Here is a 25066-nt window from a genome sequence, read left to right as displayed (position 1 = left end):
TTACTGAACAAAATATGAGTCAGCAAATGTAATGCTTGCATTAAATGTAGAATACTAGACAACACATGAAGTTTAACCATCTGTGGTGTGGTTGCATTTGACCAAAAACATTCCCCAAAAAACACAAAGTTGTCCAGACAGCAGTCCTGAGAAAACAGCACCTCTCCCAGGACCACTTAAACAGGTTTTAGGAGCCAGTTGTGTGTGTCAGTTTAAAATCTTGTGAAACTGACAATAATAGTATTTTACACTCAGCACCAAAATTTTCAGCTGCACATCATTTTTAGTTTTAAAAATATCTACTTAAATTTTGTTGATTGTAAAAACTTGCAAAATCTTCAATACTGTCAGACAACTGTACCACTTCATGTTATAGAATAAATAACACCCAAATCTAGATTTGTATTAGAAAACCATGACACATCTTAAGATATTTACCTAAAAGATCACCAAGTTGTCAAAAAATATGGTGAACACATAAAATACCAATAGTTTCTTCATGAGTGATGAAAAAGACAAGCCACAGAATTTCTCTGGAATTACCAAAAATAAAACATCTGGACAGTTCTACATATTTTCACATTCGCAGAATTCTTGAATTCTTGCTGTGACTCCAAGATTAAACGAATCTTCTCCACTACACTGCTAACACCAACTAAACAAACTCAGACACAATTTCCCTATCCTGATTGGTCTGTGAGACAGATGACCTGATCCATCTATCCTGATTGTTATACGAGAAAGCTAAGCCAATTCCCTTACCACAATGCGCCCAAAAGATTGTGAGAGGGAAGAATGTGCCGTCCGTGCAGACGGTCGTTTTACCTGCACCTGTGCCCCCAGTCCTACCTGGACCTAGCGGAGAAGCAGCGCATATACTCCGTCATCCAGGGGTTGTATTCTGGGGCTGGCTTGACCTTGTGCAGTTTGTCCAGGTCTGCTGAGCGCACGCGTCGCCGGTCGAGTGTCTTCATCCGCTTCTCAACCTCCCGTCTGCTCTTAGCGCGCAAAGCAGACGCGTGAATCTAAGAGAGTTAATCAGGTATCAGACTACACATAAACACCCAAAACAACAGCTCTGAAAAATGAGTTTTCAACATTTCACTTGCACCTTTCACTTCCTCCTCATTCCTCCCACTCATTTCATTTAATAATCTCAGGTAACTGGTCCTAAACAGAGTGCAGCTGCCCCTGCACACCGCTGATGCATTTAAGAGATCCTCCGAAGGCATCAGGCTTTCTTTACCTTGCATGAGGGACAGATGGCTGCTCCACCCCTGTAGGTGCAACAGCGTGGTCTCTATAGTCTAATTATGGGGTCTGTGTTACAAGTAAAAAGACGCAGCTGTACTCATTACACAGTGAGCTTGTGCGTCTCTAAACATAACCACTCCAGTCCCCGGTGGCTCTAAAGCAGACATTATGAACAGCACACAATATGCGCTTTAGAGCAACAGCTGTGGACTTCACATGAGTGGAGGGACTCAGTCCTTACCCGGGGTTACCTCGTATTTGTATGCATGTAAAAGTAGCTCTACTTGCAGGTAGTGCTTTTATGCAGGACAATGAAGTTTGAGTGAAAACAAAATGCTTCCAACTGAATATTAGCCAAACCTAACATGTGCAAGGACTTGAAGTTGTGGATCAAACACTTAAATCTGTCCCAAGTTATGAATTCTGCAAAGCAAGGCGGCAGTGTAGCAGAGTGGTTAAGGAGCAGAGCTCGTAACCAAAAGGTTGCCGGTTCGATCCCTGCTGGGACACTGCTGCTGTACCCTTGGGCAAGGTGCTTAACCCACAATTGCCTCAGTAAATATCCAGCTGTATAAATGGATAACATTGTAAAGAACTGTAACCTATGTAAGTCGCTTTGGGTAAAAGCGACTGCTAAATGAATAAATGTAAATGTAAGGCGAATGCTTCTACCAAATTGGAAACTTTGCACCGCGCAGCATGAGTTTGCTCACACATGATTAAGTCATTTTTTCGCCAGAGGCGGTCCACAGTTTTCTGTGGATCTGCAATGACTCACCTCCCTGGTGGAGGCCACCGGGCGCACGTTGTGCGTTTTCTTCCTGGCCATGTCGGCCTGCTGCTCCGCCCAGCCGTACAGAGCGAAGGGATGCCGCTCCTCGGCGGTTGCCGCAGCTGCGGCTGGCTTACTCTTGGTCCTGGTTGGTTTTCGGGACAGTCTGGGCATCGTGGGGGCGTGGTCGTCCGGCACCGTGTTTCCTTCCGCCTCCTGACTCGGTTCCCCGATCCCAGCGTCCTGTGCATCTATAGAAGACGAGTAACGCGCCGGGTTAAGTTTCGTTTAAAAACAATTGTCGTATACAGATTTGAAAACCGATGAGCAGCACTATGACCATGGGGATTAAATCAGTATCCGAATTTAGCTCACTAATCAGACCCAAAATTTAGTTCCCCTGTCAGACCCCCAAATGTAGCTTCGCCTTAAGACCCAGGAAATTCATGCTTTCATTTCGCCACTACTGGTTCCATTTTATCACCAAAAGTTACCATAGCCCTAAACAGATATCAAAATCAAGAAAAAAAAAACACCTTTAGCATTAGATTAGCTGCCAACAGCACTAAAAGCGGTGATCCTAGCCACAATACCACTGTCATTTAAATTAAAACCACCTTCTGGAGGTGACGGTTCCAACGCTGCCGCCTTCTTGCCCTGCTCCTGTGCTTCCGATGACTCTTCTGGAACCGTTCCTTCTTTGGCGACCACGGGAGCGACCTTGTTCTTGTTGGGGGGAGTCGACCTCCCGCTGGAGTCTGAGTCGCTCTCGCAACCCCCCCAGAACCACGGATTATGGGTGTACTCCAACAGCCGCCGGGTGAGTCTATACTTCAGCAAATCCTCGTAGCACTTGGAGTAGGTTTCCCATTTTGGATCTTTGAATTTCTTCATATACTCCGACCTTATCTTCTTTGTTACCATCGTCCTTCTTATTGTTAACGTTGCCAAGTTCTACGAGAAACTATTGATCTGTGGAAAACGAGAGCAGACAAATCATCGCTACAACCAGCTACTAAACCGAATCACTAAGGTATAAATCACTCACAGTAGCACTTCTCTAGGTAATCATCTGGTTTTGGGAAGTTCTCCCGCGGATCATCCCGCCAGACATTTAAACCAAAACACACAAAAGGGGAAACTACCCCCTCACAAAAGAAAACCAATCGCGTTAGCTACAGCTGTGACTAGCGTGTAAATGACACACCCCTCAAAATAACCCCGCCTACTACTGCTAAAATGGCGTAGCTTTCTGAAGTCTGTGCTGTAGCTATTATGCATCACCGTACTTGATCTGAGTACAGCACTTCCGAATCTGCAAGCTAATCTTCAACAGATTATAAAGTTATGCAATGCTACTTTTGGTTAATTTGGCATAAACTGCCTATTTTACCGGAACAACAACCGCACATACGTACCATATAATCCACAGGTTGATTGCGTAGCTAACAACGTAATATGACCTAACGTTACCTTTATATGAGGATTTATCGTATTTGTGCCGCTATCCTACTGACATCCAAGCAACGTTTGACACGTTTCCAATATTTTAAAGACACCTTCTTCTTGAGACATTTCAGCGGTTAACAACATGCCCTCCGCCTGAAAACGCTGTTTACTACATCGTTGATTGGTGTTCGTGATTTGATTTGGCCAAGTAACGCTCTTTCAGTTTATGACTTTGTTTTCTTACTTGTTCCGGTCATCTTAGCAAGCTACTGTTGCTATGATTGATGCTCAAAAGGCATTTTATATATTTAGGTAGCATATAAGCATATGGCAGCGGTACTCACGGGCCCAAGTTGCACACGGAAGCGCTTGCAGATGGCTACAACTACTATGCTTTCGGATTGGCTCCGCCCGGTGGTTTAGGATTGGAGACACACGTTTTTTAATACAGCTCAAATTATGAAAAAAAATTATAATGGTGTTACTCACCGTCTTTGACGGCCGACTCAGAATATCATATATCTGCTCCGGTCCGCTTAATTTATGATATGTTGAATGCACTAGCTAGTATGCAGTGCATACATTATTGAGTAGCTAATTGATAACGTCACTTTGAACCACATTCAAACATTTAAATGAGATTTATTTTGGCTAGTCAATTACTTTGTCTACAACAAAAGCATGAAAGACTTCTAAATAGGACTGCAAATACGCACGGGTAACTGACATAAATCAGATACCTTTCAACTACGTAGCTTAGAAGAAACCATGTGACTACTTACACGTAGTGGTTACGTAACTTATACCTATTCTATTTTTGGTTCTCGAGTGACACATAATATTAAATGCCTGTCTCTAATTCAGAAGTTGTCTTTGAATGAAGTATTGTATCGCTTTTAGATGTAGCCTGCGCTAGTTGCCGAGGCGCATACCAGTGTGGTTGGGTCGGTGATGTGCGTTCTGCTGCAGAGCCAGCTGAGAGAGCTTTGCGATGAAACGAACACCAGCAGAAGGCATTAGTCTCAGTTAAGTCTCGTAAGGCTATGCGAGCGCTCATGCAGCGTGTGCGTAGCTGGCTGCTAATGCAGATGGACAGTTTAAGATCTGACATGGAAAGCTATGTGGCGAGAACAGGTGCGCCCCGATGGAACTAACCAGATGGTGAGAAACCCCCATTTCAGCCCTAATCATGTGAGAAATGTAGTGGCTCTTTTTAGCTGAGCCAGAAAACAAGAAACATTTTATGCATGAGGGTTCATTGACTTACCACCAAATACTGTATTTCAAAGAAACCTCGTTTTAACTGAAGGGTAAATTGTGTTGGTCTTACCTAGTTGCGTAAATCCCAACGGAGCATATTTGTTAGCGTTTGGACAAGGTCGTGGCAGAGAGAATATAGTGTCATGTAATCTAGACGAGTATGTTGTCCTTTAATTTGCTTTTCATAAGTAATTATACATCTGTTGCATTTTTATGAACTAATGTTTGGAGATTAAATGCCAACAAGAGCTACAATAACTTCTCAGCTTTGCCTAAGCAATTCCGGACCAAGCCAGCCAGCACCTCCGTGTGTTTTTGGCAGGGATATTACAAGCCATGCACCACTTTCCATCGAAGTAAATATTTAAAGGCTTATGTTTGTTATAGTAACCAAATGGTTTGGCACCGATTAAATAATTACTGTCACTCTCTTTGAAAGCAGTTGAGAAATATGTTTAGTACGGTGGTGTTTAATGTTTGCTTTGTGGGTTTAACAAAAGTGTAGGTGTGGTGCACCGTTCCACCAACCCTGAGTACAAAGCAATACATGGCATCCCCTCCCCTTTTGATTTGTGTAAACAGGCTCTTATCAAAAAAATATGAAATGATGGTCTTTAATAAATTAATATTTATGTACATTTTACATTCACATGTTGGATAACATGGTGTTTCTCCATTCTCGTTGTTACTCCTTCAGCTTTGCAGCACTTTCATCAAGTAACACATCGTTGCGAAATTGCACTCGCGCGGAGCTGTCCCACGGCAGCAGCGTGTTCGGCTGCGACAGTATCCTGGCGAAGTACACAGGCGATGACCACAGATTTAGAAGCACTTCCTGTGGACAATGGAGGGGCCGGCCTCATCGTACTCCTGCTTGCTGATCCACATCTGCTGGAAGGTGGACAGGGAAGCCAGGATGGAGCCGCCGATCCAGACGGAGTACTTACGCTCAGGTGGGGCAATGATCTAGGTGCAGAGAAACAACCATGTGTTACAGGTAAGAAACTAGTAGGAACACAGAATATAACCATTTAACAGAGTTATATTGCTGGTAAAATACCTTGATCTTCATGGTGCTGGGGGCCAGAGCTGTGATCTCCTTCTGCATGCGGTCAGCAATACCGGGGTACATGGTGGTACCACCAGACAGGACATTGTTGGCATACAGGTCCTTCCTGATATCAATGTCGCACTTCATGATGCTGTTGTAGGCAGTCTCATGAATACCAGCAGACTCCATACCTGTGTAGATCAACAGAGATCATTGTAGAGACACAGTGTTGCTTTGACTGCACAGCTGACATGGAATGTAGTATAGCCAATACAGAATGTAAATTTCAGAGATTTTGGTGTCACGACTCACCAATGAAGGAAGGCTGGAAAAGAGTCTCTGGGCAGCGGAAACGCTCATTGCCGATGGTGATGACCTGACCGTCGGGCAGCTCGTAGCTCTTCTCCAGAGAGGAGGAGGAGGCGGCGGTGGCCATCTCATTCTCGAAGTCCAGAGCCACGTAGCACAGCTTCTCCTTAATGTCACGCACGATCTCACGCTCGGCTGTAATGGGAAAATGTATCACACTGTCAGTCAGGCACACACCAGCAGGGCAACAGTGGCAGGTGAGACAAACTACACAGCACTAGTAAAGGGACGTAAGGGGGCTTTATACAATGGTTTTTATAAATGTAGACACAAAATCAAATTTTGACTTCTTTGAGATGTTGCTGTAGCATTTGACTTTGGACAGCATTTTTCAGCATGTTGCTGTGGATCTGATTCTAAGACACGTGGAGAGGTTTCCCGCGCGGCACAGACTCACCGGTTGTGACGAAAGAGTAGCCTCTCTCAGTCAGGATCTTCATCAGGTAGTCGGTCAGATCGCGACCAGCCAGATCCAGGCGCATGATGGCGTGGGGCAGGGCATAACCCTCATAGATGGGGACGTTGTGGGTCACACCATCGCCGGAGTCCAGCACAATACCTAAGTAAGGGGACAGTGCGTTCAGCCAGACAGTATGTGCACCTTACAGCAGCCAGTAACTAATCTGACATAAAATTACTATGCCGTTAGCCTCAGATTCTGTAATGACTAGTACAGCCAGAGAGATGTATATTGGATAAAGTAGTAATGATATTAATGATAGAGATTACTGCAATATTCCAGACTTCTTTGGCTGGTGTGTTAAAGTACGGAACACCACCTTGCTGTACTCACCAGTGGTACGGCCAGAGGCGTACAGAGACAGCACAGCCTGGATGGCCACATACATAGCTGGGACGTTGAAGGTCTCGAACATGATCTGGGTCATCTTCTCTCTGTTGGCCTTGGGGTTCAGGGGTGCCTCAGTGAGCAGGGTGGGGTGCTCCTCGGGGGCCACACGCAGCTCATTGTAGAAGGTGTGGTGCCAGATCTTCTCCATGTCGTCCCAGTTGGTGATGATGCCGTGCTCGATGGGGTACTTCAGAGTGAGGATACCCCTCTTGCTCTGAGCCTCGTCTCCAACGTAGGAGTCCTTCTGACCCATACCCACCATCACACCCTGTATGGAGAAGGACAGCACTCACTCACCTGCTGCAGGAGACTACCACCTGAACGTTTACACACACACACACAAGCTAGCACAATCTGTTTAATGTTGTGCATTTAATTAAGAATAACAATCTATGGAAAGAAACCATTTCTCATGTGTGCTACATCTTCTGTAAGCTAAACATATGTTATTGATGTTAAAACATATATTTTACGGATGAAGTTGAGACCGTTAATCAAAAATGTACAAGTAATTAGAATTGTGCATTTTACGCACTATCGGGCAAACTTAGTAGGTGCAGTTTTTCCGTACCTGATGACGAGGGCGACCGACAATGGAGGGGAAGACGGCCCTGGGGGCGTCGTCGCCGGCGAAGCCAGCCTTCACCAGTCCGGAGCCATTGTCGCACACCAAAGCGGTAGTCTCGTCGTCGTCGCACATCTTGGTGGGTTCTAAACGCAATCGTATAAAAACCTCATTAATGTCAGCTTGGTTCACGTGCCGTGCGGAACAAAACTACAGCCAGTATGTGGAATTCTGCAACAACATCACACAGACCCCTTACGTACAGGGTAGTACGTTGTAGTTATTGACAACAGATGGAGCAGTGAATTTAAACACCAGTTGTTCCAATTGTCAAGTACTAACGACGCTTTCATTTTGGTAAAACGGAAATGCTCCTGCCACGTTAAAACAGCCAAGTTACTGTAAGTTTTAATGAACTCATTGTTTTAATTTACTGATAGCTTTTGTTTTAACTTACTGTACAATTTATTGTTATTGGTCTTCGCTTTCTCTGTTCTTCGCTAATCTCTAACATTTGCTCCAGTCATCAACCATTTTCATTCAGAAACGCAGTAGGAATAATAGATATGATTTCATATCAGATTAAAATGATTTGTTTACAGGCGTCATATTGCCTAAGTGCATTTTAAAGGCATTAAGTCAGCTTATTGCTGAATATGACTCCATCAGAAATGCATTTAACTTACAGACGAGTTATACAATCTCAACGTAAGTACATAATGGAGGTATGTAGCAATTTGCTGCCGTCTGTGTACACCTTCAAATGATTTTGTAAAAAAATAGGATGTTAGCACACTAGAATAACGACTTGAATGTAACTTTTTAAATTTAGGGTAATGGTTTAACATAATACTGTTGCACTTAGCCCCCGCATCACATCGTTAGAAAGTACTTATAGATTGATTAATTTTTATGCGTCCTGGTAAGCAGACTTCATTGCAAATCTTAATTTTCAAATGTAAACTATTCCAGATGCGACAAGACTTTGCAAAAAAAAGTCTGTCCTCGCAAAAAGTGCCTATATTCACTTGTCAGCGGGAGCAAGTTTGTGCAGAATGTCTTCAGAATTACATCTATCTATGAAGCCCCAAGTCGCCAGTTAGCTGCCAGGTCTTATCACTGTAAATATCCTTTCGTTATATTTTCGTTGATATATTATTTGTTTTAAAAATTAATTTATTCCACGCGTAACGTAAAACAAATTCGAAGAAGCCGTTTCCCCAATAAATCCAGTCCTTGAATTGCATGTGCGGATTCCCTCTTGGCAGCACGAGTTAAATCCAGTGTCCTTACCTGAGGTGTGACCTGCCTTAGGAGAAGCTCAGAGCAGAACGCAACCGCTGCTGGGTCCAGCTACAGTGGGACCCCGGCTCTCCTGAACCTTATATACTCGTCTCCGGCCAGCCTTTTTTTTATTACCAACCATCGTGAATGTCCATGTATTTTCCCCACCTTCATCCATATTTGGTCCTTGGAGGGTGAGCGAAGGGGACAGCACCTTGCATGCAAGCCGTTAGACGCCCCGGTTCGAAGTGTAAGCTACAGGACTGCCCATATACGGAGTGGTAATCCCCAATCCAAGACACGGTACTCTGGCCGTATATGGAAGCCCGAGAGTTGTAACCCCGTATTCCTCCTCCATTGAACATTGAACACAACTGCCGAATGGATTCCTCTTTTACAAAGCATCTCCTTATCAGAATAAACATAGAGATCATGTTGCGAGGGATGTCTGCGGCTTTTCAAAATCATGCCCATCTGACCATCTGGGTTACAAGCACAGGAGGGACAGAGGCAGTTAGTTAATTTCATTCTTTTACTCATTTTCTTAGGAGTAAAGTAAAGAGTAAAGAATGAACTTTTACTACAAGTTAGACACAAAGAATTAAACATAGTTGGATTACAGGATCGCCTTTGGCACCGAAATGGATCGGACGTGGTGGTCTCTTCAGTTTATAAAATGGCATTCCAATCGGCCGCTCACATACTGTCAATCTGATGTATGCGAAATCACATGTTGGAAGACCTTAAAACAATGTAAGAACTCTAAATGGACTGGTGTAATACATGCACGATGTGATGTAGCGATGGAAACGGTTATAGATGCTTTTCTTCCGAACTCTGGCCTTTAATGATTAAACATTTGTTTTTCCGGGGGGGGGGGGGGGTTGCTCCACTCGCTCCGCGTGTAGTAAAGCTACAACTCCTCGAGGAACAGCCGGAGCCCGTGATCGCGAGGCAACAAGAGGTTTCTGAAACTGGAGTGCGTTTAATCAACAGCAGCTTCTGTTTTAAATACCCTACATAATCACTGCTGTAGACAGAAAGAAATATTTCATATGGTCTGAAAACTGAACGTTTTAAAAACTAATGTGTATTGTTTGGTCTGAATTCACCGGGGAAGCAAACCGATGACAGTTTAACCTATAGCCTACGTATCCGTAATTTTCACAACCGCATGCATATACGGTATCAAAGGAACCGGTGGACTCGGCACGCGTTCCTCTGTTGTAAACCAGTTGTTAAAAGGTCCAATGTTCCTATCCACAATGTGGATAGGAACATTGATTCCTATTCAGTTAGGATGTCCTGATTGATAGTGTCTTAGCTTCAGTGTACGTGGCGGAGGCGAAGCAAAACTTCACCCCTGACGTTTTATATAAACACAAAGAGCACGGCTGCTGCCACCACACAGGAACTGGTCAGACTGAACGGGAGCAAGAACGGAACGCAGCGCTGCACAAATTAATGCTTCGTAAGGACGTTTATCAGGTCAAGGTCTTAAGGTGAAGACGGAAAGGGGCGTTGCCGGTGTCGTGGTCTTAGCCCATTAACCTACTAAAACTTGGTCACACCCATATAGGGTGGCGGAGGAACCCGTAAAAGTGAAAGTAATTTATTGTGGGTAGCCTTAACTCTCCTTTCCTATTTTAGAAAGTTGAAGACACAGCAGACAGGCGCGCACACCAGCGTGGGCAGACAGCAGCTGCCGCTCGGACTCGGACTCTGAAGCTGCTTGTCAGATGCTGGGCTGCTGGGGGCGGGGTTCCTCTCAATAACCATCATCATCAGATGAAAGATTTCCCTCACAGGAATGAATGCGGTTCACATTTTGTCTATTGCGTTAGACCATCTAACAATTAGTTCCTCGATGGTGTGTCAACATTGTAAAGAAGAAGTTGTAAAGTTGTAAAGAAAATGTTTACAGCCGTTTGGGAATTTGATCTAGCCATGTGGGAACTCATTTGGCATCAGCGCACACTGCCAGGTTCCACGAACTTCCGCCGTATCCATTGTGGTTTACTCCAGTACTATACAAACTGCGGCATGACCTCTGTAAATGTTTACTGCTATTAGACAGATAACAAAGTTGTATGGTTGAAAACAGCCATGAAACGTCATGCGATGATGGCTACAGATTATGTTTCATTGGTAATCCTAGGCACAGGTGGACTACACACGACATTTCTCAAAAGGCGCAAACCATTATTACAGAGTCAAGTTTATCAACTTATATAAAATAATAAATATTTAATATCCAAATTGTTTAGAACATGCGCCGGTTAAAAGTCATTACTTTTAAAGCTGTTCATGGAGTGATAGTATCAAGCATCAAAGTTGATACATTTAGAATAAAAAGAAATCTGATAATCTGCTAATTTTGTGCATCTAAGCAGGAGCTGTAGTTCAGCATCAGATTTAGACTTTCCTCATATAGATGACTTCAGCATGTTACCGTATTATGTTACTGCTACATTTAGGTGTTTTTACAAATACTTAGCCCCCTTGTGGTGCAAATAGAGTATTGCATCACAAACGAAAGCAAAGAAAAAGTGTAGGAAACTACTATTAAAATGATTCACTACATGCACGTGTAAGCCCAAGTGGACACCCCTACAATGAGCAGGATAGCAATAGAGATGTCTACTGCGAGAACATGGTGTATCAATCTAAGTAAATCACAGCATCTGAAGCAGGAGAGGATGGGAAGTACATTTCATGCTAGATGGAATATCAATGGAATGTGCTTCTCAAAGGTTTACCACAATAACACTCTTATTTGATGCATTAGAGCTGGACAAGTACTCGGCATTAGAGTCTGGAGTGATGCATGAGGCAGCGAGCAGAATTGTTGTGTCAGGAAGATCACATGTACACACAGACAGACACACCAATTGCAGACAGGATGCTGCTTGTGTTGCTGAAAAACTCTGTCGTGACAAGACAGACAAGCTCACAGTGGTTGATCTTTTCCCCTATAATCTTTTGGGATGGTATAATATACCTATTGTATACCACTCTCCACCTTATTGACAGTGTTCCATTTGAGTTTGGCTAGAACTTCTCCTATCACAGTAGAGTCAGGTGCTTTACTTGCTTTATACTTTTGCAGTGTTTTATTCCAACAACCTGATCCAAGATGATAACAGTACATTCAAATTTTTAAGGGAATTAATTTTTTTGTTCACATTGTATGTTTATATTTGGAATTTCCAAGATGATATGGACTTCCCTTAATGTGACCTCCGTAACAAGATCATAAGCAGAAGTTGCATCTCTGAGCCGTAGTCAGAGGTAATTGTTCTGACACAAAGGTTTTATCATTAAGTCCATGCACGTCTTATCTGCTCAGAAGCAGAGGAGTGAGCTGGGAAGGGAGAGAGATGTGGGTGGGGTGGGGACGTCACTGTTGTTCTGATAAACAGATGTGTTGTGGAGAGACTGGAGAAATATGTAGTTTAGGAGTATCCTGTAGCTTCAGCCTGCTTTACCAATTCATATCGCAGGTAAATAGGATGCTGGGATACGAAATGAAACATGTCAATTGCAAATCAAACACATTTTTATGTGGTATATGTTATATAATGCTTTTCACAGACCAATATTTGGAGTACTGTATCCAGTTCTGGGCATCACAGTGTGAGAAAAAGATAGAAGCTCCTGAAATAGTTCAGAGAGGGGCAACAAGGAAGGAAGAATCAGGAAAAAATTGACTGATGTTTTTACATTTTTAAAAGGGATAAATAAACTATGTTTAGTTCTGTCAGAGCAAAATGGTAGGTAAAAAATTAAAGGTAAATTTCAAAGTGATATTAGGAAGTATTTTATTCCACTAGGAGTTATAAATGCATGAAATTGCTTGCCAGGATTTGTGGTGGAAGCAAAGACACTTCATCGTAAGACCAGGCTTGACGCACTCCAAGATAGACAAATGGAGACAAAATGGTAAGCCTAGTAGTGTCAAACTGAATGGTCTCTTATCATTCAGCTTCTTATATTCTTATGTGTCAGAGGTAGTCTCTTATTGTAAAACATCTGGAAATGATGATTAGGGGTTAAATGACACAGAGGCAGAGACAAACAGGGAAAGGTTTTATAACATGCAGAATCAGGCAGAGGTTTTCAGTCAGTATGTCAGTAAAATATATCCCATAATGAGATGAAAGGGGTCCTCTGGTGTAGAGGAGCTCTAGACATGAGCAACCCTGGTGTAGGATAGGTTTAGTGTAGAGTAGCTCTAGAAATGAGAAGCCTTGTGGTAGAGTAGTTCTAGAAATAAATGAATGAAATATTTAATGAAATCAGTCATTAAGTGGATAACCTTTATATTAACATATTTTATTTGACACTGTAGTCTACCGGCACATAAATCAAATATCTTGATATTTGGATATACAATATAAATTTATTTTGATAACATTGATTCAGAAGAAATGAGCTTCAGTAAAAACATAAAAACCCTGATAAAAATGGGGGACACTCCCTTTGCACATCATTAAACTCTCAAATATTCTGTCTCCCAAGAGGAAATGATGACTTAATACCTCTGTATTCAAATATACAGTACATCCATCAATAATTACAATGGGTTTTTAAAATGCTATTTCCTTTATATGCAACCCTGTTTTGGAGTCGCCAGTTGTCTCTACAGACGCCATCCGAACAACTAACAGGTGCACGACAAATTGCAGGGTGCCCAAGAGCAGTGAGACGATCATCAAGAGCCTAGGAACCCACAATGGTTTGTTTTAATTCATGCTTCAGTATCAAACTCTTTTCTGAATATTGATGAGGATTAATAAAATTTGTATGTTCCTCAGTTTTTGTTAAGCACTTAAATACTGATCGATTAGCGATCTCTTCAAGGAGTATTTGAAAAACTGATTCCCTGGCAAAACTTTACAGTTTCAACTCATGTTTTTTTTTTCCTGTTGTCAGCACTGGAAAATTTCTCTCAAAATATATGAAATCATAATAGATTATCAGACCAGGTGGTAACATCCTTGTCCACTTATGAAGCCTGTATGCCAACTGATACAATCACAAACATGTAGAGGGTTTTCTCTGCATAGCAAATTCCCTGTTTCGACAACTGTCTCATTCATACAAGGGAAGGCAAACGTGAAAAGAAAGTAACAGCAAAGACACACCACCAGTTAGGAAGTATGTTTTTAGAGAAGAAGTTTACACGGTGGAAACACCAACAGATGCAGAGGCATTGCTGCATTAGCGCGTACTGTGTATGGTGCATATATTACAATCACAGATATATTATTAGTGAGTACTGTGTGCGGTACATACAATATCAATCACAGAAGGCAAGGACTTTGTGAGAAAAGGAAATGGTTTTTCCAGTTATACAAAATGGGACTCATGACAGTTTGAGGTTACCAGAATACATTAAAACTGTATTAATATTTTTGATAATTTTGTCAAAATAAAACTGTAAACATGATTACAGTGCTATATATATTCTTATTTAATAAAAGTCTTTAATAAAAGGCACAACTATCCTGTATTTCCGCTTGTATCTTTAAAAAAATAACGCAACATTTACACTCCACAGAAGATGTGTTTTCCGCTATGAACGCAACATGACCACAGAACTATAGTTTTTGGTCACTTTTTTGCACCCGATTGTGGTCATATTGTGATCAGGCTTCACACACAGCTGCCAAATGCTGGAGCAAAAATGATCTGTTTCAGCTACTCCCACTGACCATATGGTGTAGGGCCTGTGAGGAGATCTCTAGCAGGCTGATATGACTGCACAGTTACGCAGGGCATAATGGGAAACAGACCCTGCACCGATTCACGTTTTCAATGATTAGGAGAAATCTGCAGTGTTCTCAGCCATGCACTTAGCAGCAGCCTGTATCATAGACTAGGAAAAGGGAGTTATACGAGTCCATGTAAATGGAGTCTGAAAGAATGGGAGTCATGGATATTCAGCAATTAGTCTCAAGCCATTGATGGCTATTGGCTCGAGTTCATCTCAATTTGCAGCCTTCTCATAAAGGGTTCAGTCTGTTTTTTTTCTTCTCAAATTGTAGAGTTGTGCTGTATATAACTGGTATTCACTGTAATGTTCATCAGCACGATCATTTGAGTACCAGAGCTGTGGGATTGTCTCATTACATTTACAGCACATCACACCCACGGAATCGCTGGTTGCCCAGCAACACAGACCTGACGCTGGCCTTTCTCTATCCTGACCTTCATCGTTTAGTGTGCTGACTCAGTACTTCAGATAACCTTCAAGTTTTAGGTTGTATATTACAAACGCCTTCTTTGCAGTCAAATAAATAAAGCCCTGTGTGCACAGGCAGGTCTGTTCAGAGCCTGTTTGTGTTTGGGCTCCACACAGGACACGCAAGCAGTGTGGCTTTCTCTAGTTTCACGCACTGTTGGTAGCACACCCTTTGAAGGGTGTAAAAGTTTCGCCCCACTGTGAAACGCCATTTTTTTGTGAGAGGCTTTAGCTGAAGCCTTGACTTTTGCAGAACCCTTTAACAGACAGAATACACATAGCCGAGGATCTTCTCAGTGAGCACTGAGATTAAAAAAAAAAAAAAACAACAACAACAAAGCCCCCCACCCCCCAGTGCAGCAGAGGGACGATTTCTGCTGGGGCCTGTTAATAGCAATATCTGTTATTAAAAATGCAAATTCTGTACAAATCCACAGTGTGTCATTATTCACACTCCAGTTGGAACACTGTGTCCTCATTCACACACTCCAGTTCTGGCACCAGCGGCAGGTGCAGAGGACAGCAGGTGAACTTAAGCCCCACCCCTCCAGACCCCGCCCACCCTGCCCTGCCCCGCCCCACCCCGCCCCACCCCGCCCCCCTACTCGCACAGCATGTGCTTCTGCTCGGCCTGCAGGAAGGCCTGCTTCTCCATCAGCTTGCGGAAGAGGCCGCGCTCGTTCTCCAGCAGCTCGCTGTGCCGGCCGCTCTCCACCACGCGCCGCTCGTCCAGCACCGCCACCGCGTCCGCGCTCTGGATGGTGGAGAAGCGGTGGGCGATGATCAGCACCGTGCGGCCCACCATCAGCCGCTCCAGGGCCTCCTGCACCAGGCACTCGTTCTCCGCATCCAAGGCACTGTGAGAGCCGGCGAGAGAGAGACCCGGTCACCTGCAGGCTAAGCCGAGTGGCAGTGTAGCATAGCGGTTAAGGAGCAGGACTCGTGACCAAAAGGCTGCCGGTTCAATTCCCCCCTGGGGGCACTGTTGTTGTACGCTTGGGCAAGGTACTTAACCCACCATTGCCTCAGTAAACATCCAGCTCTATAAATGGATAACATTGTAAAAAAAAGTGTAACTATGTAAGTCGCTCTGGATAAGAGAGTCTGCTAAATGCCAATAATGTAATGTGAGCTAAGTCCAGGGATTTCACACTGCTATTGGTGGACAAAGTTTTGCAAATCTTACCTTGTGGCCTCATCTAGTAGAAGTATTTTAGGGTTCTGAGGAATATAAAAATGAAAAAAAATCAGTCTGAGTTCTCAACAGGTTCTCAAAATAATAGTAATAACTTGCACTGATTACATAAATAAAACCATAAGATACTACAGAGGATGAAAGGCAGAGTGCTGAGAGAATATCAGCGTTAGTCACCTTCAGCAATGCTCGTGCAATAGCGACTCTTTGCTTCTGGCCCCCTGGTGGTAGGAAAAAAAAAACACAACAGCTCATTTCAATTCGGCCACTGACACTAATAAAACTTCAAAACTGGAGTACTGAAAGAGGGACAGATGTTTTCAAACCTAAAAGTACTGATGCAGTCATAGCTGCCTGTGTCCATGCTATAAACTCAGCTGATCACTTAAACACAATACTGTATGCAGTTCATCTGTCTTCATCATAATGTTCAAGTCTGATACCTCAAACCAGTCTTGTTGCCCTTCTCTCCAATAAATGCTTTTAACTGTGTATCCCAGCATCCTTATTACCTTTTTCTTATGCTATTTCTGTATGAAAACCATATTGACCATTCTTTGTTATATTCCTTATGATATATTCCCTACATCAGTTAAAAAACACTCCACACTAGTTTAGCCCTTAACTCAGTATTTTACTGACCTCTTGCAATATCTCTTTGATGTCTACTCTTAGCATTGTGCTGCGTGTATTTGGAAGTCGCTCTGGGAAAGAGCGTATGCTAAATGATGTAATGTAATGTAATGATGGTAACTTTTCCTTCTCACCTGACAGCAGCACGCCCTTCTCTCCCACCACGGTGTTGAAGCCTTCGGGGAAGGACTGGATGAAGGTGTGAGCGTTGGCGAGGCGAGCGACATGCTCGATGTCCTCGGCCGTCACCTGGCTGGGGTCCGGGCCTCCGTAGGCAATGTTCTCTGCTATGGAGCAGGAGAACAGCACCGGCTCCTGCAGGAAACCCGCAGTACGGAGGGAATATCAGCTCTGCTGCTGCAAACGGCCTGAAGAATCCAAGGCTTGGTAGCTAAAGCACTCAGTGTGACAAAGCTAACGTGCTAGCTCACTTATTTGGCCAATGAAAAAATCTAAATCGGTACACAACAGATTTATAGCAGTGGGAAGATATGACGTGACATGTAGTCACTTGATTGCGGCAGTGTTGCTGCTGTTCCCTCGGGCACAGTACTGAACCCACAACTGCCTCAGTTAACATCCAGCTGTATACATGGACAACATTGTAAAAACCTGCAACTGATGTAAGTCGCTCTGGATAAGAGTGTCTGCTAAATGCCAATAATGTAATGTAATGATTACAAGTGTAAACCCCCTACCCTGCTACAAGGACAGTGATTCACAGCTGATTTCCAGCTAGCACTCATACTACATCCAGTACAAAGTATTTTACAGTAATTAACAGATATATCTAACTAGCACTAGCACTCTGCCTTAGTGTGAGTCCTTGTTTACTATTGCCAGTGTTACTGCAGCAGTCCTTTTCTACTGAGGTCTTTGAGTGAGTTCATTACTGAGGTGTGTTTGTACTTTCACTAGGAATACAGTCAAGCCACATTTTTGTTCTACTCATCCAGCATAAATTTTTTGCCTGGCATTATTTTTTTACCAACAATATGCGCCATGGTCAGTTTTCTTGGACTTTCAAAACCTTGAGTGAGATGGGCTGTGATTGGCTGGAGTGTAATACTGTAGGCCCCGATTGGTGCCTCCCTTTAGGACTCACCTGACTAACAGTACCAATGTGGCTCCGCAGCCAGTAGGGGTTGAGATCTCGAATGTCGTGGCCATCTATGGTGATGACACCTATTGCAAATCACAGATATGAACAAGTTCAGTTATTCCCTGGTTGCGAAACACAGCGGAGCTGCTGCCGTGCGAGACGTTCTTCCCTCACCAGAGTCTGGGTCGTATAGCCGCAGCAGCAGGGACACCAGGGTGGACTTCCCCGATCCGCTGGGGCCCACCACCGCCATCACCGAGCCCGCGGGAACGCTCAGGTTCAGGTCCTGGTAGATGGGTGTGTCCTTGCGGGTTGGGTAAGCAAATGTGATGTTGCGAAAGTGGATCTCACCCTTCAGCTGGTCTGGCCTCAACACCACACCCTCTGAGGAAAATGGCGACAGACACAGAACAAAAAACCACAAGTCCTCATAGAGTAATGACCAACAAGCCTACTAGCAGCCTCCCACAGCCTGATGGACCATGAGTAACCATCAGTTGACCATTTTAGAACTACGCTGTTGAATCTTTCCGCATGCTCAGTAATTTAGGTGGGCAGTTTTTATTATTTGTTAGTTGTTCACCTTTTCCTTTTAGTCTTATGCAAGATACTTATATTTACAAACTGTATGTCATGCTAGTGAAGCACACTGAATTGAACGGACGGTGAGAAAGAGAAAGACAGATGCTTGATTTCCTGTGCAATACAAAAACTCCTTTCAGGCATCCCTCCGCATAAGGGGTGACCAGTCAAAATGGCTACCCTTGGGGGCAGTAGGTTTGCATGCCTATGACGCTGCAGATAACTGGGAGTCATTTTCTTTCCAATTTTATGTGATAAATATGAACATTCAAGGTGTAAGGTTCCTAAACGATAAGATGCAAGGTGCAACAAGGTCCCTTCAGGAGAGAGAGCCTGCCTGATCAGAGGCTCATGAACATGCTTATGAACAGCTTTCAGCAGGAGTGACTCACCATTCAAAGGAAGCTCTGGTTTTCGGTCCAGCAGCTCCCACAGCCGTGTCCCGGCTCCTAACCCCTTCATCAGCTCCGAGTAAAAGGAGCTGAACCCTGCCAAGCACACAGCAGATACACAGTTACTGCAGGCCAGTGACCTCCACCCTTTTGCCAAATTGATTTCACTTTAAGCCTTTTCATTCGTCTGTTGGCCTTTACCACCTCCTGCATTAGTGTTCACCTCTACAAAGTAGATTGGGTACACAAACTAAAGGAAATAACATATGGCAGTTTCCTGTCTTAAGACAAAAGAATAGTGTGTCCCCCATATTTTAAAGGTAGCTACTACTTCTTTTTGTAATTAATGTCAGGCGCTACAGGTCCCCTTGCACAGGGCCTGCGCTAAATAACTGATTTCATAACAGTGCTACAATGTATATCATAATCAAAGCATAAACAATATCATAACCATAGTAACAGTTCATGGGCCCACCTGAGATGCTGATTCCCACCCAGAAGGCGTACATGAGGAAGGAGGAGAGCTCGCCTATGGTTATGTGCTCACCACCCATCAGCAAGCCCCCCTTATACAGCACTGCCAGGATGATCATGTTCCCACTCAGGCCCGTCTGCAGGAGAGACACCAACACAGCTGACCGCGCGATCCGGCAGAAACACACATCCGGCAGAAACACAAGGCTGACCGTGCGGTCCGGCAGAAACACGCGGCTGACCGTGCTGTCCGGCAGAAACACACATCCGGCAGAAGCACGCGGCTGACCGTGCGGTCCGGCAGAAACATGCGGCTGACCGTGCTGTCCGGCAGAAACACACAGCTGACCGCGCGGTCCGGCAGAAATGCGCGGCTGACCGCACGGTCCGGCAGAAACACACATCCGGCAGAAGCACAAGGCTGACCGTGCAGTCCGGCAGAAACACGCGGCTGACCGTGCGGTCCGGCAGAAACACACAGCCGACCGTGCGGTCCGGCAGAAACACACAGCTGAACATGTGGTTCAGGAGGCAGACAAACACCACTAACTGAGTGGTCAGGGTGACACACCCAGCCGACGGTGTGGCCCAGAGTGAGTGCTCAGTGACACAGGGTTCTGTTTTCTGCGGTGAAACACAGTGACCTTTGCTGTAACCCCAGCTCTTCACTGACAAACTGAGCTTGCCCTTTGTGTGACTGGATACATGAAATCATTTACATTTCTCTGGCAGGTCTGTGCAGGATGCCAGTAAGCCATTAAATACTTGGATTGTGGTTCCACAAAGTCTGTGGCTCAGCTCTAACTTCGAGGCACTGGCACTAATGTTATAGTCAGTATACATGTCAGGATATACAGGGTGTCTATTAGGAGTGCACAAACCTACTATAACAGTGCCCAAAGTTATGTACATATCAGTAAATTTAGAGGCACATAAACAGTAATGAATAATAAAAGATTTATTCATACAGATTTCATTTCAGGTAATGTTAATAAGGGCATAATAATTTCTTTTTTTTTTAAATTGACAAAGGAGAAATATTTCTCATTCATTACTACTTGGGGTACAGAGCAGCGCCACCCTTTCTAATATAAAAAGTCCCTGTATCCATCACTTCCCCTTCCCCACAGCCCCACCCCCCTCCTCTCTGGCATGCCAGTCAGCCACTCCCCCTTCTCTTCAGAATTCCCCTCACAGATCGAAACTGCTGGACAGATACAGTTTGCCCCTTTGCCTCAGATGTAAAAAGTATCACAGAGACTGGGCAAGAGGGTGGTTTTGGACTGGGCTGTAGAAACATTAACGAACCAACCCCATCCTTCATTCTGTTGATGTTGTTTCCTGGTCTATGTCTTTGGTGATGACATGGCTGGGATCCAGCCCAGGTCATAAGACTCAGCCTGCGCTCAAGATGAGCGCCCTGCTAACTGAGCCATTAGGGAGCTTTGTTGAGGATATTGTTTGCAATAAGATATTTGACAAAACTGTTAAGAAAACAAGATAATGCAACAGCAAGGATCTTCTAGGTACTCTCCCAAGTAAGATAATTAAAGGGAAAATTCATGCCAGTCCTTCACATGACTTATTTGGAATACACAGTACCACACATGCAGGAATATTAGTGATAGTCCTATTTCATAATGCATAGCAATAGTTCATTTGGAGTATGACCATTACCAGTGTAAGAACCATGGTATGGAATACTGTTTGGATGTTAACTTGTTAACTGTACTTTTCAGGCCAACTAATGCTCATACTGAAGAAGCCTGAGTGAGGCTTACCGCTCCAAAGAACCCCGCCCGAAGCTTGGCCTCCTTCCTGGCCAGGTGGAGGATGTGATTAACCTTCTGCGCGTACTTCTCCACCTCCGTCAGTTCCTTCCCGAAGGCTCGCACAGTCCGCAGATTGCCGATCCTCTCCTCGGCCAGCTGGAAGGGGACGGCGTATTCATGTCAGCCTGCGGTCGGCACCCCAAAAGATCACACACACGCACAGAGCAGGCCTCTGCTCACCTGTGTGGCCTGCGCCAAGGAGTCCTGCGTTCTCCTGGATATCGAGCGCAGGTAACGTCCATACACCACAGCCAGGGCAGCCATGGGGGGCACGATCACAAGCACAAAGGATGCCAGACTGGGGGACATGTAGAACTGGGGGGGGGGGGGGGGTGGGGGGGGGCACAGGGAGGAGACAGAGTAATATTAGACTGACTGCAAACCTATAGTCCAGTATATACATGTGGGTTCTGTGGAAACATCTGCACATGCTTCAACATGGAAGAAAACAGGGCTGACTTGGAAAAATTTACCATCTAATTGAAGGATTCATACATACATACAGGTATGACATATTTTTAGTTAACTTGTATACATGCAAGTATCTGCTGTCTAGAGACATAAGATTCATCACAGATACAAAGTGTGATTTTTTTTTTTTTATTTACATCCCCTAATAGAAAGATGGACCATGTCAAAACAGTGATACCATGCTGTGTCTGTGGTGTAATAACCTAGACGATTACTGCGCAAGTCGGTCTGTGTCTTAATTACTACGCAAGTTAGTCTATGTCGACATGTTTCAGTTTTCAGCTCCTATGAGGAAACACCTCAGTGTTTTTTGTTTCCTTGTTGCGGAAGATACAGGTCGGAATTCCAGTAAAACTAGTTTTTCCACCATAACAAGCACAATAAGGATGGAGAATGCAATCAGGTGTATGTGTATGAGCTTATATACATGGAACAAAAGGATCCTGCATTTCCTCCCCCCACATAAATAGGTACACAAAGAGTAAATCATCCTCTACAATGGTGACAAAAAATACTGAAATGGTTTAAAAAAAAACAAAAAAAAACAAGACCAGGATTAATAAAGTAATTAAATTACTTTCGAATCACAGTATTTTTTCAGGTTTGTCACCATTACAGCTCTTCTGCAAAGCTCATGCCTTTTCAACTTTTATTCCCTGGCAGTCCTCAATTTCAGGAACTGACCCCAGTTCAGCCAAAAACGAGAAGAAACTGAAACATTATATCTATATTATGCATTACCATCATTCCAACTCCAGCTGTTGCCTGGGCAATGGCCCGGAGCCCATCGGAGAGATTGTCGGTGATAGAGTGTCCAATAATCGCCGTGTCGGCAGACAAGCGGTTTATGAGCTCGCCGGTACGCGTCTTGTCGAAGAAACCCACCTCCTGCCTCAAAATTGAGGAAAAAAGGGATTCGCGTAAGTTTCTCACAATCTGTTGCCCTGAAAGAGTTACCAGAGACAGAATATTTTAAATTCATTATGTGTCAGCAAAATGACAAAAACAATGCATAAAAAAACATTTATTCAAGCTGAACATTAACATTATTTATTAGTTTACGACTGTCATAAAACATCTTATTTGGTGTAAAGGTTAACATGCCTATTATGATTTGTGTACATTACAGTGCTCAGAATAGACTGGTCTTATTGCCTTTGTGTAAATAAGGCTGCATGACGCTGTGCTATTCTTCTCTTCTGTTGATTAAACTGTCCAAAGAGCATATCTGCTTGATGTTATTATTAGGACAGCTGATAAAATGATTACAGCTACTGACATAACTAAACTAAAAGATAGAAAATCTGTCCAGATTCTGTGGATGACATCAGTGGATGTGTGGAAAATCTCATTTCCTCTGAGTGCTGGTTGAGCCATGTAACCTGCGGCCCAGGTAAACAGGTACTCACCAGAGCTCTCGATGAGGTAGATTCGCATGGCGTTGGCTGCGGCCCCACAGAGGAAGACCCCTGAGAGCACAGCACACAGGGAAGAGAGGGCGTTGCTGAAGTCCGGGGCGGAGTGTGTGTAGATCGTATCGATCACTTTGCCCAGAAAGAAGGGAGCAGACATGGTGACTGTGCTGGAGACCACCAGGCACCCCACCGCCGCTGTGGACAGACAGACATATCTTAGACCTGACACAACCTTATATTACTGGCATCTAGCAGATGCTCTTATCCAGACTGACTTACATAGGTTACATTTTTTCCATGTTATCATTTATACAGCTGTATATTTACTGAAACGATGTTGGGTTAAGTACCTCCCCCATGGATACAGCAACAGTGTCCCAGTGGGGAGTCGAACCAGGTTACAAGCCCCGTTCCTTACCACTATGCTACACTGCAGCCCTACACTGCCACACCATGTACAAGGCCACTAGGCTGACATGGTTTTACTTCCTTCATATGTTAGGATTAGTAATGCCATTAGTTTCCTACTAACTGGAATTGATCTAACTTCAAGGCAGTCATACACAACCCTTAATGTGGGAGTCATCTTTCATCAGAACACAGCACATCACCCCCGAGAAATATTTATGTAGAACCAATAGGCCACATTACAGGGAATGAAGAATCTTAGCACATGTTTGTTGTGACAGCATAATTATGCAATGTTAAATACACTATGGTGACACATGGGCTGTAAGTACAATGATTTATTTATTTATCCTATATTTTATAGGAAAAGGTCTATTAGGATATAAAATCTCTTACGAGGAAGTCCTAGCAGTAGGCAGTATCAATTCACATATTATGCACATACTAAAATACAGTAACAGTATTTAACACATATATTCCATGCTAATTCACTACAGTCAAAAAAGTGGCTAAAACCAGTTTTCCTTTGGTATCAAAAGAGAAACAATATGTGTTACCCAATTTCACTTTCACTTCTTTAGACGTTTATCAATTTAGGTCTTAAAAACAGAAATTTTACAATAAAATGAAAGATCTGTATTCTCTGTAGGGAGTGCCATTTACATAAATTAGTTTTTTTTTTTCATCCACTCCAAAGATGACACCTTGAACACAAACAGCACACCGACAACCACAACTCCAGCTGACAGCTCCAGCTATGTGAGGGGAAACTATGGACCGTCATTGAGGACCTTAATAAAAATACGACAAATATGTTTCGCGAGAAAGATTTTCTTCGAGTGCTTCCATACAGTACATTAGCTCAATATTGGTGTCGAGTCCGACAAAATGACTTATAGCTGAGCAGCGCATCACTTGAATACCGCTTTAAATCACTCATCCATTGTATTCCATAACTTCCTGTAGGGGGGTGACACAAACAGCTGTGTCCTCGAATGACACGGCCTACCTGCCAGCCGCCAGCGCTCAGGGTGCGCTAGCTTTAGGAGCCTTTTGATGTCATCAGACGGTATTCGGGTTAATTTGCTGTTCGTTTCAGCTGCTGGCTGATTTTTGCCGTCCGCTTCGCTTTGAGCCGCTCGGCATGGACCAGCCGACGTGCTGAAACCGCACAGCCCCGAACCGCTCCACGCATGCCGAGGCAGATCGAAAACTCTGAACTTAGGGTTGGAGAGAGGAGAGGGGGACAGATGCGCCGCAGGTACCCGGAACACATCGGACCCTTTCCCGTTCGCATGCCGTCTCTTCCGCGGGGCTCCGAAGGTCTGGGTGTCCAGCCAATGTAACCTCTGCGCTGAGCAGTAAAAAGTCCTGTGTTTCAGCGCACCGACAGCAGCACATCTTGTCCTTAGCAATGTGAGTCTCACTCTACTCGTCATACTCTTTGCAAACATTATTTCT

At 43.9% G+C, this 25066-nt stretch overlaps 3 protein-coding genes across 5 annotated transcripts; all 3 read right to left on the bottom strand.

Moving 5' to 3' along the window:
- Positions 1-611: 611 nt before the first annotated feature.
- On the bottom strand, positions 612-4172 carry LOC118790417 (centriole, cilia and spindle-associated protein-like). 3 transcript variants are annotated; one of them, XM_036547321.1, is made up of 4 exons: positions 3965-4172; positions 2644-2998; positions 2033-2277; positions 612-1025 (listed from the first exon to the last, which is right to left on the bottom strand). In XM_036547321.1, exons 2-4 carry the CDS (start codon positions 2948-2950, stop codon positions 846-848), a joined length of 732 nt encoding a protein of 243 aa, XP_036403214.1. In that variant the 5' UTR covers positions 2951-2998; positions 3965-4172; the 3' UTR covers positions 612-845. The 3 variants fall into 3 exon arrangements, with proteins under 3 accessions (XP_036403214.1, XP_036403215.1, XP_036403216.1); XM_036547322.1 differs by lacking the exon at positions 3965-4172 and adding an exon at positions 3820-3939; XM_036547323.1 differs by lacking the exon at positions 3965-4172 and adding an exon at positions 3445-3495.
- Positions 4173-5333: 1161 nt separating this feature from the next.
- On the bottom strand, positions 5334-8946 carry LOC118789844 (actin, alpha cardiac muscle). The gene is made up of 7 exons (XM_036546521.1): positions 8864-8946; positions 7577-7716; positions 6949-7273; positions 6553-6714; positions 6099-6290; positions 5796-5977; positions 5334-5701 (listed from the first exon to the last, which is right to left on the bottom strand). Exons 2-7 carry the CDS (start codon positions 7703-7705, stop codon positions 5558-5560), a joined length of 1134 nt encoding a protein of 377 aa, XP_036402414.1. The 5' UTR covers positions 7706-7716; positions 8864-8946; the 3' UTR covers positions 5334-5557.
- A 6748-nt stretch (positions 8947-15694) lies between these two features.
- On the bottom strand, positions 15695-25044 carry abcb10 (ATP-binding cassette, sub-family B (MDR/TAP), member 10). Its single transcript, XM_036547200.1, has 13 exons — positions 24615-25044; positions 23192-23392; positions 22524-22726; positions 21492-21626; positions 21261-21407; positions 19481-19616; positions 19006-19101; positions 18206-18415; positions 18035-18114; positions 17064-17244; positions 16474-16517; positions 16288-16322; positions 15695-15958 (listed from the first exon to the last, which is right to left on the bottom strand). The coding sequence occupies exons 1-13, from the start codon at positions 25042-25044 to the stop codon at positions 15703-15705; spliced, it is 2154 nt and encodes a 717-aa protein (XP_036403093.1). The 3' UTR covers positions 15695-15702.
- Positions 25045-25066: the final 22 nt, after the last annotated feature.

Source organism: Megalops cyprinoides, chromosome 15 (genome assembly GCF_013368585.1).
Source record: "Megalops cyprinoides isolate fMegCyp1 chromosome 15, fMegCyp1.pri, whole genome shotgun sequence".
Lineage (NCBI taxonomy): Eukaryota > Metazoa > Chordata > Actinopteri > Elopiformes > Megalopidae > Megalops > Megalops cyprinoides.
The sequence above is the reverse complement of the archived record's forward strand: the minus strand, read 5'-3'. Positions and strand labels throughout refer to the sequence as shown.